Genomic DNA, 15793 nt, shown 5'->3' on the forward strand with positions numbered 1-15793 from the left:
AAATAAATAAATAAAAAACTGGGAAAGACGTGTTGGACTAAGTTTGGGCAATAATGAATTTGCGTAGTGCCCATCAGCCATCGCATTCCAAATTAAATATATACCCAAAACCCAACCAACCAAACACACACAACAACGAAAAGAAAAGTCTTCCATTTCCAGTTCCAAAACCAAAGCCCCTCTCTGCTCTGCCTCTGTTCTTGGAAGAGACTACAATTAAAAAGGTTCAAAAGAAAGCAAAATGGAGGGTTTGATTCCGATGTTCTACAGAGCGATGAAGAAAACCAGAATCAGAAGCCAATATTCAGTACTTTCCCCTGAAGCAGCAGCAGCGGCTTCTCCATCTTTCAACATTGCTGATTTCTACGTGGATCCCCCTTCAACCCACGTCTTCCCCACTTCCAAATCTGAGGACCCTGGCGCCACCAGGGCTCACCGGAGATACAACTCATTCGGCGGATCTACGCCGGAGGAGTGGAGGAGAACTACCTCCGCCGCCGCCGCCGCCGCCGCCAAGTCCAGTCATGGGCCACAGCTTGTTAGGTTCAGAAGCCAGAGGATTCTGTCGTGCTTGACTGGGCAGTGAGATTTTGATGGGTTGGTTGTTGATTTTGTGATTCAATTCAGGGATCGAACTTAATGTGTACAGCATAATCATCTTCACTCCTTTCTGGAAATTAGTTGATATTGAAACCCATTAAAGGTTTTTCTATTGCAAAGCTATGCTTCTTTTGAGGTTTTTTTTTTCTTCTTCTTCTTTGATCGTTATTGCATTGCAAAGTGAGTCAAATTGGAATTGCTGGGCAAAATTGATAACTTTTTTTCGCAGTCATCCATGTCTACAATCCTTATTACTTTCTTAAATGGTAATATTGGTTTTTCTTGTCGACTATCAATCATGCCCTGATAGCTTAGGATTAATTAACGTACTTTCCATAATCTTGCTTTTTTTTCCTTTTCAATGCATAGATTTGTAATTTAGGGGATGAAATGATTCACAAGGTAACAAAGACACAATGGTTTAGGGTTGTAAGCTTAGAATGGATTTACCATTTTTCCTTTCTTAGAGGGTATGAGACCACCATTCTTCCTTTCTTAGAGGATATGAGACCAGACGCTCGAGTCGTTCCCTATTGACCATAGAGAAGATAGGGCTAGCCTTAGTCTCGAGCTTACCTAGCACAAGACGCACCTTTCCCCGAGCCTAAATGATCTCAAGGTGTGATTGAAATGGGTCCAAGCCTTGGTTAGCCTCGACCTAGCCTCGACCTATCTGATCTATTATTACCTTAGGAAAGAAGGTTCCACAGTGGGTTCCTAAAGAACAACTGGTTAGTTATATATGGAGTCAAACTAAAATTAAAAAACACAATAACGAGTCAACAATTGATGTCTTCAACTATTGTGAGGCGCCCCACAACACACGGCATCCATCGCCCACTCACCTACTCCTCTTTCCAAGCAATTTCCACCGTTCCTTTTCTTCCCAAAATTAACTAATATGGATGCCCATCAAATTTCTTCTATTATAAACTATACATTTTACCTACTCATCTCTTTCCTATTAAATTTTTGGTCACCTATGCACATTTCTGTTCATATTTTTCACATTGTACTATATCCTAAAAAGTTCATAAACCATCAAAAAAATAATAATAATAAGCAACAAAATGTTGCTAATGTAAATAGAATGCAAATAATAGACATTAGAACTTCGACCACTGCAACTTGTTATTTACGAGTACGACTTCAAGCCAAAATCATTGATTTTTAGAAGTTTAGAAATTAAAGTAGACATGGGAAGTTGAATGCTCAAAACAAAACGAATTTGAAAATTTAAAGACCAAATCGAAAATTTTGATAGTGCTCATTCTCTGCCTCGAACTTAGAACTTAGCCAAGCTGCATGTGATTATTTTAGCTGATTGTTAAATTAAAATGATGCAACAACGGTATCAAAGAATTTCATAAATTTCATACAAGGGTGGACTCGAGAAGATGTTACAATGTATGCAAATTAGCACGTAGAAAGAGTCTGCAAATGTTAAGAGATGCCTGAAAAAGATTACCTTTTCCATGGAAACGACGTTGGTTGATGGTCACTAACCGAAGGCATCATCACTCATCGCCAACAAGATTTTGAATCCAGAAGAGCACCTATTTATTAGAGGGAATTCGAATAAACAGCTTACGGAAGTAGTAGAGAAACAAATAAAATAAAAAAATAAAAAAAACTATGTTAAAATAGTGGCAGGAGCAGTTAATTAAGAACCCAATCGAATTGACCTAAAAAAATAATACAAGGATCTCATTTACCTGCTCTTGTCGCTATGTCATCTTAAGCTATGATACATTTCATATTTCGGTAATAGCCTTGAACAGCTCATGAAGTTGCAGGACTAAAAGACAAAGAACATTGGCCTTTCAATACAAAAAAGATTGCCCCAACAAACCGATTGCTGAAACTCCTCATCTACAACAGACCAAAAAGAGCATATACTTTGCCTATCCTCCTATGGCATAATCAGGCATCAACAGAAACTGATGGGATCGCCTCCTGATAATCCCTAACGTCACTTAAACATGGTGGCTTAGCTGCTCCATAGTAGAAGAACGCCATTATTTTCGACAACTCATCTGCACTTACAAATCCTGAACCAAACCACAACTCGGACCTCAGCTCATACATTGAAATAGGTTTCATTCTACAGTCACAAGATTTGGAGCCAAACAAATAAAGAAATCACAGAATGTCTGTTCTCTTGGTTTCGCACTTACCCTTCTCACGGTATAAAATCTTCCCTGCTTTAGTGAAGATAATCTCTGGAAAGGCAGACACTTGAAGAGCAGAGACCAAGTTGCGTTCAACAACAGCATCAACAGCAACGCACTGCAATCAACAACAATATGTTTAAACTAATGACATTTGCTAAAGGTAGAGAGATGAGTAAACTACAGTCAACAAATAGGAGAAGCCTACTCTTGGCGAAGGCAGATTGCAATTCCATATTATGTGGATGGCGTTCTCTAGCTCCTTGCGAATTTTTTCATTTTCCTTTGGCCTGAGTGAAGGTAAATACATACAAGACAGGATTCTCAAAATATGCAAATTTCTGCCACATACAGATCATCTTGTGATCCATGTTATTGTTAAACCACTACAGCCATCAAATAACAGTTTAAGCATAAGTAAAAATAAAATGTTAAAAAATACATATCAAAATTTCGTATCTGACCCCCAATTTTCCCTCGCATCATTCCTAACCAAGAAATGTGAGGGCCTCTAGCAAAGGGCACTCTTCTTCTTTTAAAGAAAAGGAAAAAGACTAAGTTGTCATGGTCCGAAGTCCTGCATATAATTCCTTCTAATTATATTCTTCAATTGACCCTCTTATTTTTCTCCTTCCAAACGTCTCAAGGAAAGTTTTGTAAGATCAACAAACACAACCTCCACACCACCCGAAAAGTGATTGAAGAGAAAATCACATTGGTTGGGTACTGGTAGTGGCACAAGAGTGTTAATATAGGGGAGCTTACCACATTACAATCACAATGGGTAGAGTCACCGGAAAATATCAAAGAGCCTATTCCTTGCACTATGCTCATGTTGCCCGCCCAAAACATCCCATCAATTGTAAGTTATTAAGTTTTCAACTCAAGACTAGAACCCAGAGAGTATCTGCAGACCTCCTAACTTCTCACCATCGGACAACCATTTGGGTGTACAAAATGCAAATATGAATAAAATAATTTCAACCTCTACGAATAGAGATCCTTGCATTGCATTGTAGGTTTGGAATCCACGGGAAAAAATATAGATAAATGAGATCAATGGCCATAAAGACAAACAACCCGCACAAGATCCTAATGTTAATAATCTTAGGGCAGGCAATTAGATGACTTCAAAGAGCATACCTTTTGTAGCGATTATGTACAAGAATGATTAGTGGACTAATGTCCTTAAATACAGCCTCCTCCCATTCAGCAGTTGCTATGTCCTTAATTGGACGAATGTAGTTGTCATCTTGCCAAACTACTTCATCATCAGTGTCATCTTTATCATCATCATCATCTTTATCATCCTTTTTCTTATTTTTGATGGTGATCTTATCAAAAAACTGACCCAAGTTGAAACCCCAACCGTCAGCATCCTCGGGCCAATTAGGATCTTCCTCCTCCACAACAAGAGGATAGTCAGCTAGAAGCTTTTGCATCTTCCTTCTCCTTTCCATGATGTCCATCTCCTCCTCAACATCGGGGTTCATATCAATCACTTCCCTAATCTTCTCCCTCCATTCCCGTCTCTCTTCTACATCCATAGGCTCAAGGTCTTGCTGCTCTGCTGAAGAAGAATCATCTTCCTCATCGGAGTCCGTATCTGCTTGTCCCTTTTTCTTCTTTCCATCACCTGACCAGAGGGATCCAGCAGTTTTGTAGGCCCTTCGAGGGCTGCTTCTAAAATAACTACCCTACAGATCAAAACATGAAGCATTTCACATTAAATTTCCCCAAGTAACAAGAAACAAGCACCAAAGGGTGAGTTCGGCATAAACTTTACTTTTTCTAAAATCATTTGATGATTACTTACGTTCTATTAAAAATGACTTGAATACAAGTTTGTTTAGTTGCACCATGTCTAAAAAGAATCCTACAAATATCAAGTTACCATGAATTGAATTTAAAACGATTCCCAGAAAATCACTCTAAAATCAGTTTTTGGAGAATCAACTTTCAGATGTTTCTTAAAAGAAGTTTTGAAATCAACTGGAAAACACTTTTAGCTATCTAAATCGAAGATACATCATATGACAAGCACACTAGGATTAGAGAACGAGATTACCAGGAAAGACAAGTTCACCGAAGCGGTGGATGAAGGATAAGAAGACTTCAACCTCCATGAAGCGAAAGCATCGCTGGGTTGCGAATTGGTGGGCGCAAAAGCGAAAGCACCCCCTTGGAATCGGCAATTAGAAGAAGGCAAAACCAGAAAGGGTAAACGTAGTGTATGTTGCAGCGCCATTTCTACAAGATTACGACCTCAAGTATTGCTTGGGAATAGGGTTCAGGATACAACAATAAAGAAATTCCAGAGTTGTAAATGAAAGTCTGGATTTCCAGTTGGTTATGGCTAAATGGAACTTCAACTTCGGCAAACAAACTTAGTTAGCATACAAAGGAAGCGTAGAACTTGAGAAGGAGAAGAAGTAAGTATAAAGAAGGAAGGAGAAGAAGTATAAAGAAGGAAGGAGAAGCGAAGAGCGTTGGTTCATAGGAGAGATGGATAAGAACTGAAAACGAAGCTGAAATGGGTATCGAGTTTCTCTGTAAAACCCCTCAGAACCCAGAACCCCAAAATTCCAACATATATTCATTTTTAACACATAAAACGTCTGTCTGTTCATGGAAATGTAATTAAATTTTTTTTTTTTTTTTTTTTTAGTCTTAAATCATTTTTTACTTCTTTTTATTTTGGACTCTTGGTCCTATGCCTCCGAGCCTCACAAGGTTAAGTTTAGAGTATGACTCGGATAGTCTCACAAGGTTAAGTTTAGGCTAAATTTTACAAGGTTAAGTTTAGGGTATGCCTCCGAGCCTCACAAGGTTAAGTTTAGAGTATGACTCGGATAGTCTCACAAGGTTAAGTTTAGGCTAAATTTTACAAGGTTAAGTTTAGGGTATGCCTCCGAGCCTCACAAGGTTAAGTTTAGAGTATGACTCGGATAGTCTCACAAGGTTAAGTTTAGGCTAAATTTTACAAGGTTAAGTTTAGGGTATGCCTCCGAGCCTCACAAGGTTAAGTTTAGAGTATGACTCGGATAGTCTCACAAGGTTAAGTTTAGGCTAAATTTTACAAGGTTAAGTTTAGGGTATGACCCTGATAGTCTCACAAGACTAAGTTTCACAAGGTTAAGTTTAGGGTATGACCCTGATAGTCTCACAAGGCTAAGTTTCACAAGGTTAAGTTTAGGGTATGACCCTGATAGTCTCACAAGGCTAAGTTTCACAAGGTTAAGTTTAGGGTATGACCCTGATAGTCTCACAAGGCTAAGTTTCACAAGGTTAAGTTTAGGGTATGACCCTGATAGTCTCACAAGGCTAAGTTTCACAAGGTTAAGTTTAGGGTATGACCCTGATAGTCTCACAAGGCTAAGTTTCACAAGGTTAAGTTTAGGGTATGACCCTGATAGTCTCACAAGGCTAAGTTTCACAAGGTTAAGTTTAGGGTATGACCCTGATAGTCTCACAAGGCTAAGTTTCACAAGGTTAAGTTTAGGGTATGACCCTGATAGTCTCACAAGGCTAAGTTTCACAAGGTTAAGTTTAGGGTATGACCCTGATAGTCTCACAAGGCTAAGTTTCACAAGGTTAAGTTTAGGGTATGACCCTGATAGTCTCACAAGGCTAAGTTTCACAAGGTTAAGTTTAGGGTATGACCCTGATAGTCTCACAAGGCTAAGTTTCACAAGGTTAAGTTTAGGGTATGACCCTGATAGTCTCACAAGGCTAAGTTTCACAAGGTTAAGTTTAGGGTATGACTCTGATAGTCTCACAAGGCTAAGTTTCACAAGGTTAAGTTTAGGGTATGACTCTGATAGTCTCATAAGGCTAAATTTCACATGGTTAAGTTTAGGGTATGACTCTAATACATAAAATATGGAAGGCAATAATATTGTTCTATTTAATTCCTAAATTTTAAATGGATCGATCCATCATCCAAAATGTCTATTTGTACCTAAACTTTTAAAAATCATTTTAACCCTTTAGCTCGTGTTCATCTCTCAATTAGCATGAACACATGATTATATCGACATACTAAAATACATATTCCAAATTAACATTTTAAAATAAAATTTTAAAATAAGAGTATTCTTTGATTGTGTAAGTTTGAGACCAAAATAGAACCAACTTAAAAGCTAATTTCTATATTTTTATGTATAGTTAGAAATAATATAATGTAACAATAAAAGACAATTGATAAGCCAACTGATTGCCAAAATCAAGAGAAGCAACATAAGTTAGTTTTGGAGGAGGGTGGGAGGAGCCAATCAAAGAAACCAACGTGAGTTTGTCCCTTTGATATTTGAGAACAGTACTCCGCCAACATACTCCATAGATCACCAACTGTCCATTTATGTGCCAAGATCCATTCACTCATCTGTCCCAAAATATTCAATAAACCAATCATAAACCATACACCAATCTTCATTTTTATTCATTTCTATTTATGGAGGGGTATCGTACCTTTTCTAGGTTCTGCAGTGCTTCCGTGCCAAACGTGTAATACACGACGAAGGGTCTTAATGCCTGAAAAACATATACTTGGTTATTAAGAGGACTTAGAGCACATGCTCTCGTGGCTTTGCTTTGGGCTTCCCCAAAAGGTCTCATACCAACAGAGATGTATTCATTACTTATAAACCTATGATCATTCTCTAAATAAGCCAATTTGGACTCCAACAGGCTGAATGTGGATTCATACAAACACTTGGAAGGTACCTGAGAAGCAGCAAGCCATTGTATTATGGACTTCACTTGAGGATCTCCTCCAAAGGCACCACAGCCCCAGTTGCCAGTTGCAATCCCAATATCGTCTTTGTGTTTCAAGCATTCTGGAGTAAGAGAAGTACCATAATAATTCTCTCTAGTATCTGAGCTAGATTCATGCACCTAAAATAATAGCACCATAAACAAACCCATTCAACCAATTTAGCAACAGGAGAAAAAATATTGCAACAAAAGATCATTCTAATAAGAAAATTTTGAAACTAAAGAATCTAGAACTTAGAATGGGATCATTTTCGACTGCTAATTATGATCACTGTCCTCTTTATAAGGTTCTGAACTTATCATTTGAGAATAATGTCAAAAGGCAGGGAACAGGAGAAAAAAAAAAAAAAAAAAAAAAAACAAAAANATTGTTTCTTGACGTGTCATTATGGTCCGTGACATCCTCCTTACTTTTTAAGAAAAGATTCTCGTACTGATTATGTTTTGATTGATCAAAGACACCACAGAATGCCTTATTGACTTCCCTGTTGAATTCAGCAAGCATAGTAAAATATCAGCTTATAAAGATGAGGACGAACGGAATACACTAGCATTCACCGATAAGACTTCCACGATCGAGTCCAAACTTCTAAGCACCATCGTAACGAATAAATGGTTTGTTGTGAGACACCATGCACATTAGAAAAACAAACATCAAAACAACAGATTCTCCTGTGGACCCATAAAAGAAATTTGGATTCAACGATGTGAGTACTCCGTGGATTGGGGGAGATACCAGCATCTAGTAGGGTATCTTATCTACCTAACTCAGAGCATCTAGTAGGGTATCTTAATAACATACAGAAATTTAGAAGTTTCCTAAATAAAAATGGGTATACCATTACTTCCCACTCCCATTCTAAAATCTCGTGAGCCTCTATTAGCTGCAAGCTCCATCAGTCCACTAAGGGGACGTCCGTCGCTGCATAAAGAGGAGGCGCTTTGCGAGAGACGAAGGATAGTTTCAGCTATCTCAGACATTGTTAACAAACTAAAAGATGCAAATCAGTATTCAAACCAATAAAGGATTCTGCATGAAATGCCATTCCAGACAGGCTTGCTTACCGAAGAAGGAACTCTAATCTGTACTGTCTCATCCCTGGACTGCACAATGCATCTATAGCTGTGATGAAGGTCTTACGCCTTCCAAGTGAATCTATTTCCTGTTTGTCCTCATGATTTCCAGCAAAACGGAAGTTGAAAGCATACCTACATCTCTTGCAGATGATTTCATTATCAGGAATTTGAAGTAGACACTGGTTTCATAACATGAAAAGATATGGCAGAGGCCAAAGCAATCTATATATATATATATTGAAAAGATTTAATTTACTCTAACCTAAGCTTAAGCTTAAGCTTTAAGGCTGAGTATCAACTTAATATGGTACTAATACTAGGTTAAATTACTAGTCAACCCTACTTAAGTTGTTAAATTATAATTATCAGACTAAACTTTTAAACTTAATGGTGAACTACCCCTAGGAGTTCTGCAAAATATCAGCAAATTACCAATCTTAAATTGATAGATTATGGTATATTTAATATTTTTAACATACTCCTAATATTAAATGACAATAAAATGACATTGTAGGGGTTGAACTAAGAACATTCTAATTCGATGCCTAATCGAAGAAGATTAAAATTGATGATGAAGTGATTATAACTCACCCCGTATAATTTGAGAACCTCTCTGCCCCAACAATTTCTATCGCCTCATTATCAGACATGGCTGGCAAGAAAAGCATGCCAATAATTAATTCAGGGTTGATCATGAAACGGATCTCTTCCTACAATGGATTGTCAAAATAACATAAATATATTGCAAATCATGTAAGATGTACAATCTTAAAAGTTATAACATGTATATTAGCTTATAGTGTTGTAAACAGCTTAGATAGTCAAGTCCATGAATAAAAATTCCTTGTACGAGCCCTCACGATATTTTCGATATATCAAACAACAAGAGCCAAACACATGCAAGAACCTCCCAGCCAATTCAAGTGCACCTGTCCTACTAACTGTCAAGGTGTAGTCCCTTGTTTACTTTTCCTGTAAGTACTGACAAGCAGATGCAAGAGGCCTCACACCCACATAACCAACCAGGACACCCTAGGACCACATACAATTATTTGCAACACGACTTACTCAGTCCCTCTCTTCTTTCACTTACATCTACACACTTTCACAATAGGGGGTCTAGACAAGTTGGATGGTATATACTAGTCATTCCTAGCATAGAAATCAAACTAGCAACGCTGGTTCAATGCAATGTCTTGGTAAAATATATCTGCAACTCGCAGTTGAGAAGGCACATATCTTAGATTGATTGTGTTGTTCTCAAATCTTCTCAGTAATGAAGTGGTAGTCTATATCAATATGCTCCATTCGATCATTCATAATATATTGGATTTTTGCAATAGCTATGGCAGAATGGTTATCACACATCAACTCTATACCACCTTTACTCCTACCTTTGAACTCGGGTGAGGAGGCGTTTTAACAAAATTCATTCTCAAATCCCTTCAGCTAATGAACTAAACTCAATCTTACCACTGCCTTTAAGCGAAAAATTGCTTCTTGTTGTGCCACATCAAAGTTTCTCCACACGTAGGAACAATACCTCTAAACAAACTTTTCAAGAGATCCTTAATGTAACCCTCTTAGCTAACCCTTTTGTATATTCCACTTACTTCAATGAAATAGGCATAAGCTTATAAATTAGACCTGCACGCAGCCTGAACGAAGAGCACCACCACCGAGATACTCATTAGCAAAATCGACTTCAAGAGCTCCAAATGTTTGATCTTCTATTAGGCCAGAATCTTTAACCTATATGGGAAAAAAGAACCAACTCGATCATCCACCAAAGATTAAAGCATTCGAGTATGGTGCTACACAATAATTAAACTATCATATAAATCAAAGTCAATTATAACCTTGAATGGACAGAGAGGAATGGTGGAGTTGATCCAAAAATTGGCCTTTGGACAACAAAAATATTCCGCACAATTGTTCAAAGGAAGCACTTTCCTTTCAAAGGAGACAAAGCCCACCGGAACATTGGAACATACCCTTCTGAAATAATGTATAATACATCGTATCTTATTCTCCTGCATCTTACTACGTCCGTCATAGAGAATCCTACAAGTACAAAAACTTCAATGATTCTTTTTCAAGCTTCTTGTAATCTAAGGAAAAATGGCACAACAAGAACTTACTTTAATACCTACAATGTTGCTTTGAAATATTTTTACAATCTTCTTCATAGAAATCGGGAATACATATTTATTATTAAAAATTTATGATTACAGGATAAGATGGCAAAAAATCTTGTAACTAGGGAGAAAAATATAAAAGTAAAAAGAAACTTGATCAGAGATACAAGGAAGCTAAGATAAACACAAAATAAAGTGCTGAGAGTTAAGAGTAGAGAAATTATAATTGAGTACATACAAGGACACAGAGGCTTTTATATAAGGCCGTCAGCCAAATAACAAATTAACCATTGACTAAAGCTGACACTAACATACAGTAGCCAGGGCAGTAATACACACCTATTGAATCACAATATAAACTTGAACGACGATGATTAAATAAACGTTTCTGAAATTTTCTAAAAATTAAAACAAAACTTTATCATGTAGTTGCAGAAAATATATATAAACATCAAGTGTGTCATTTTTTTATAGATAACTTATACTTCATGATGTCAGCAACTGAAATAAAGAACTAAAGTTCACATACGCAAATAAATAGTCGAAGTTAATTGTTGGAAGATTTTGGACGTGTCTATCGATGACTGGAAACAAACTGAAGAAAGCACAAGCAAGAAGCGCACTAATCAGCTCCTGAAAATCAAAATGGAAACCGATTAGCAGACATTAATAAAACTGAGCAGAAGAAGATTAGCAAGGAAGCATTTGTTGACAATACAAAGAACATGCAAGAAAGGACATAGAGTGGCTCAAACAAGCCAAGCATACAATCCATCCATTTCTATTCAATAATCTGGGTAAGATGGAAAGACAGAAAGAGGTCGCAGAAGTTGACTCGAGGAGCGGACGAAATAATCAGAAAAAAAAAATTCAAGGAGTTCTATCGTGATTCAGGGACACAATTATTTCCAAACAAGAATGCAAAACATGAAGCAAAATGATCTTTGTCCAACTAGTCAACAAACATGCGCCATTATTTTCTCTTAACAACGTCAATAAAATCATTGATAGATAATGATGGCTACGAATCAAATATTAACTTAGCACCAGAAAGCAGTCCAAACCATTAAATCATAAAACTTCACCTCTGAACCAAAAATTTGTGTTATAAAAATAGTTCAATTTCAACCCCAACACATTTTTTTGCAACAAAAGTAAAGAATTATTGATCATTTTTTTTTTATCTGTCACGGTATGGGCTTGGCAGCACCTCAATAATCACTTGGACAACCACCTGGTCCTAATAAATTTGGTTGTCACACCATGACTTAACTCAATCACTCTAGTCCTCTACTATTTACATTGGCCTTTATTAACCAATAAGTGAACCCATGGTGATTAAAGAACTTTTGAATATAGAAATTCATGTTTAGATTCCACAAAATTAATGATAGGACTCCGCTAACATTGCCACCAACGAACACGAAAACAACTGACAAAATTAAATTTCTGTGAAGAGTGGCCAAATTTTATATAAAATAGCAAACAAATTGGCACACCTGGCTAAGATAAACAGTGCCTGCAACTTGAGAAGCTAACAAACGAAGACCAGTTTTGGATTTGCCACTTCCTTTACTAGTAAGCTGGTCGGCATTTTGATAATGTGCTTCCAGCAAAGATGGTAACTTAAGAAGCATATCTCCCAATGCCGGAATAACCTCACCAAACCACTGCATGGATTCTGTTTCGGACATAAGCTGTTCATAGCAACTTGATTTAGTCTAGAAGTTCATATTACAATGTCATATTTATGTTGGCAGTAAAGGTCTTGCTCACTGTTAAATGAAGCCCAGTTTCTTACACCGGCATTCTATTTTCTTATTTTTAACATAAAACAACTTCTCATTGATATAATAAAAAGGAATAAATGTTCTGTTCAAAGGTAAACTCCCAAAGAAAGTGAGAATAAAAGACAAAAATACAAAATCAAGAACTTAGAAATAAATACAATCCTGATACATTTTTTTTCTCCTTGTTCTGTTTGCAAGGATTTAAAAAAGCTTATAAGAGACATTTTAGGGAAGGGATTGAGGAGAGTCGAGCATTATTAGCTAATTAAGAGAAGATTATTAGCTAATTAAGAGAAAGATCATGGGTTTTTATAAGTAAGAACACTATCTCCATTTGTATGAGTCATTTTGTGAAAATAAAACGCAAAGTCACCGTAGCTTGAGAGCTTCTACTCAAAATGGACAATATCATTTCATTGTGGATGTTTGTGATTCCTAGCCTAGCATGGCATCAGAGCCATGTCATTAACTTAGTTATGTAAACGAATCCTCCATTGTCGAACAAAGAAATTGTGAGCCTCAAAGGTGTAGTCAAAAGTGAACAAATGGCGTACTTCATTCTAGGGCTCCAAAGAAGGAGTCAAGTCTCGATCGAATCGAGGGAAGGCTTTTCGAGAGATTTAGAGAAAGAGGCCAGTGGAAGGCTTATAGTGTACTTTGTTCGTCGATGGGAGGATTATTGAGAGGGTACTCTCACCTTGGCATATCGCATATCATGGTACGAGGCCTTTTCAATGGAGCTGTGAGAAGCAGGAAAAAGCAGGAAAAAGCGAAGTACCTTGTCGAAGAAAAGGACGTAGCCATGATGGGCAGAAGAAGCGAGGCGTTGATCGGAGATAGAGAGTGTGCGTCTGATGTTAGAGATGGAATGGAAGAGGGCTTCACCAGAATTTATACCGCTCTGATCAGGTCCTGCCGCCACAGACTTGAGAGTTTCCACTACTTGGGGGGGCCAGCATAAAGCCGACGACCTCAGCGCCAGCGGCAGAAAGGGCAATATGGACGTCAAATCTTCCCTGCTCTCAATCTCCATCACCTCTCAATTTTGCACAACTGATCTTCTGCACCGGCGATCGACTCCTCTCCCTTTAACTTCAGCTACTTCTTTACTCCAAAAAAAAAAAAAAAAAAAAAAAAAAAAAAAAAAAAAAAAAAAAAAAAAAAAAAAAAAANTTTCTGTAAAAAGCAAGACCATTTTTTAAGCTTCAAAGACTTGACTCTCGACTTTTTCAAGGGCCCTTCTCTCTCTCTCTCTCTCTCTCTCTTGATCCCACGGCCGTCCTATCCTCCCCTCCTCCAGCTGCCTGTTTACCATTACTGATCTCACCAAATATAGGGTCTATTTTGACGGCTTCCCAACAGGGCCCACGCTCACAATCGATTAATTAATTAGCAAGGACTCTCTCTTAATAATCATCAATTAATTAATCAAGAAAGTGGGACTCTCTCTCAATAATCCTTAACACAACTTCTTTCTCCAGACTTATAATAAGTATTTTGAACAATTGAACCGTGATGTTCGTATATGCAATGGAGAAACGAATATGTTGTAGCTTACGAACAAAAGATGCAAGTATTAGTGATAATAAAGAAAAGTTGTTTGAAACAAACTCGAATGAGAATCCATTGATAAAAGTTCTAACAAATCTATATAGACGGATAGGAATCATGATTTTCCACAGTAGTATGATATTGTCAATTTTAGTATAAATTTAAAAAAAAAAATTTATTAGAAGAATGATGTAAAAATAGGAAAAAATAAAGTGAAATTTGGAGAAGAAGGCAGAAAAATAAGCGCAAGGAGAGAAAGGAGATGGAGGAAATTGTGTGGGGTGTGTGTTTGAAAAGCATTCCATTGAAAAAGAGGAGAAGAAAAGGGGAGGAGTGTTGATGAAGAATTGTATTTAAAACCCATACACCATTCTGCTACACCTGCTTTTGAACCATCTCATCCCTTTCTTTATCGAATCCTTTACCCTCCCTTCCACTGTATACAACTTGTACTTCGCCACACGTCGTTGCCTCTTCATTTCCGGGTTCTTCCACCATGACTTCCCTGAACCTCCTCTCCACCCTTCCCCTCTCTTCACCACACGTGGCTTCACCGCCGACGGATCCATCGCCGCCGGACGTCGTGATTGGCTTAGATGCACCTGGTTTTCGCTCAGTTTTCTCACGTCTATCACTTCTAGGCTCCGTCCACCACCCTTGCTTGGACGACGGTGGACCCCTTCCATCGCCAGGGTTTGTCTTCTCTCTCTCTCTCTCCCTCTCTCTCTCTCTCTCTCTCTCTATATATATATATATATGGCCTTGTAAGAGGTAAGAGAAGAGCAGAGAGGGAAAGCTGAGAAGAGAGCCCTGATTATGGGGTTTCTCATCCATTTATATACCTTTTCTTCCCCCTTCTTTTTCTATTAGTTTGTTGCCTCTTCCCTTCCTAATTATGGACAATTTTTTACCCAAAACATTACTTCTTTTTTTTTTAACTCATAAATTTGTCGGTTTTTTTTTTTATATTTTATTTTTAATTCAATATAGAAAAGTTTATTTACCTGGCGGCTAGGAACAGAGATTATATTTTTTTTTTTTTTGTGGAACATTATGTTTTTTATGTTCTTAGGGTGTTTGATTTCAAGTATCAAATCAAGAAAATAACGACTGACATTTAAGAGTGATTAGAAGACTTGCTTTCGTAGTTGACAATTAATAATGTTTTATTTTCTTCAATTTGTATTTAATAGCATTCATTAGTAATGTGTAGTTGGTAGTTTGAACTTTATTATGTTAGGGTTATGTTGTGGGTCTATTTAAAGGCATGTAATATTCAATTTTGAAATTAGGGTGGAATACAAAAACATTGTGGTTGAAACCCTTCGGGTGGTATGTTTCTTTCAAACTTTAGTTTAATTTTGATGTTAAAAATCGATTCATTGGATTAGCCATGATTGAGCTAATTCTGAAGTGAGTCGTCTTGGTATCTAAGAGTGATCATCATAGATCTCAAGTTCGATCTAAGAGTCATTCATCTTCTAACCAGCTCTTTGTTGGAATCAATTCGTTAAGTTAGCTTTCTTTGTGAACGTTTTGTAAGGATTCTAGAAAGACCTCTAACTTTGCAAAATCTAGCATTGTATGACGCTTATCACTAAGAATACATGAAATAAAATAAGTACTTGCTTCAAATATAAATGTATTTATTTTCATTATAAAATAAAAAGTATTAAATTCGAAATTTTTT

The 15793-nt window shown here is 37.2% G+C and overlaps 3 protein-coding genes across 4 annotated transcripts; 1 reads left to right on the forward strand and 2 right to left on the reverse strand.

Annotated features, from left to right (window-relative positions):
• The first annotated feature begins 59 nt into the window (after window positions 1-59).
• Window positions 60-830, forward strand: LOC111809172. The gene has a single exon (XM_023695552.1). It carries the CDS (start codon window positions 242-244, stop codon window positions 584-586), a length of 345 nt encoding a protein of 114 aa, XP_023551320.1. The 5' UTR covers window positions 60-241; the 3' UTR covers window positions 587-830.
• LOC111809171 (thioredoxin-like fold domain-containing protein MRL7L, chloroplastic) lies at window positions 583-5352 on the reverse strand. Of its 2 annotated transcripts, XM_023695551.1 has the most exons (7): window positions 4840-5352; window positions 3915-4468; window positions 2980-3061; window positions 2778-2889; window positions 2316-2651; window positions 2069-2156; window positions 583-670 (listed from the first exon to the last, which is right to left on the reverse strand). In XM_023695551.1, the coding sequence occupies exons 1-5, from the start codon at window positions 5017-5019 to the stop codon at window positions 2524-2526; spliced, it is 1056 nt and encodes a 351-aa protein (XP_023551319.1). In that variant the 5' UTR covers window positions 5020-5352; the 3' UTR covers window positions 583-670; window positions 2069-2156; window positions 2316-2523. The 2 variants fall into 2 exon arrangements, with proteins under 2 accessions (XP_023551319.1, XP_023551318.1); XM_023695550.1 differs by lacking the exon at window positions 583-670 and having other exon boundaries at window positions 1876-2156.
• Window positions 5353-6896: 1544 nt separating this feature from the next.
• On the reverse strand, window positions 6897-13693 carry LOC111808906 (poly(ADP-ribose) glycohydrolase 1-like). Its single transcript, XM_023695140.1, has 11 exons — window positions 13331-13693; window positions 12262-12459; window positions 11292-11395; window positions 10484-10688; window positions 10272-10376; window positions 9216-9334; window positions 8613-8756; window positions 7909-8032; window positions 7497-7667; window positions 7242-7304; window positions 6897-7155 (listed from the first exon to the last, which is right to left on the reverse strand). The coding sequence occupies exons 1-11, from the start codon at window positions 13583-13585 to the stop codon at window positions 6997-6999; spliced, it is 1647 nt and encodes a 548-aa protein (XP_023550908.1). The 5' UTR covers window positions 13586-13693; the 3' UTR covers window positions 6897-6996.
• Between the last annotated feature and the right edge of the window lie 2100 nt (window positions 13694-15793).

Source organism: Cucurbita pepo, chromosome LG13 (assembly GCF_002806865.2).
Source record: "Cucurbita pepo subsp. pepo cultivar mu-cu-16 chromosome LG13, ASM280686v2, whole genome shotgun sequence".
In the NCBI taxonomy this organism is placed as follows: domain Eukaryota; kingdom Viridiplantae; phylum Streptophyta; class Magnoliopsida; order Cucurbitales; family Cucurbitaceae; genus Cucurbita; species Cucurbita pepo.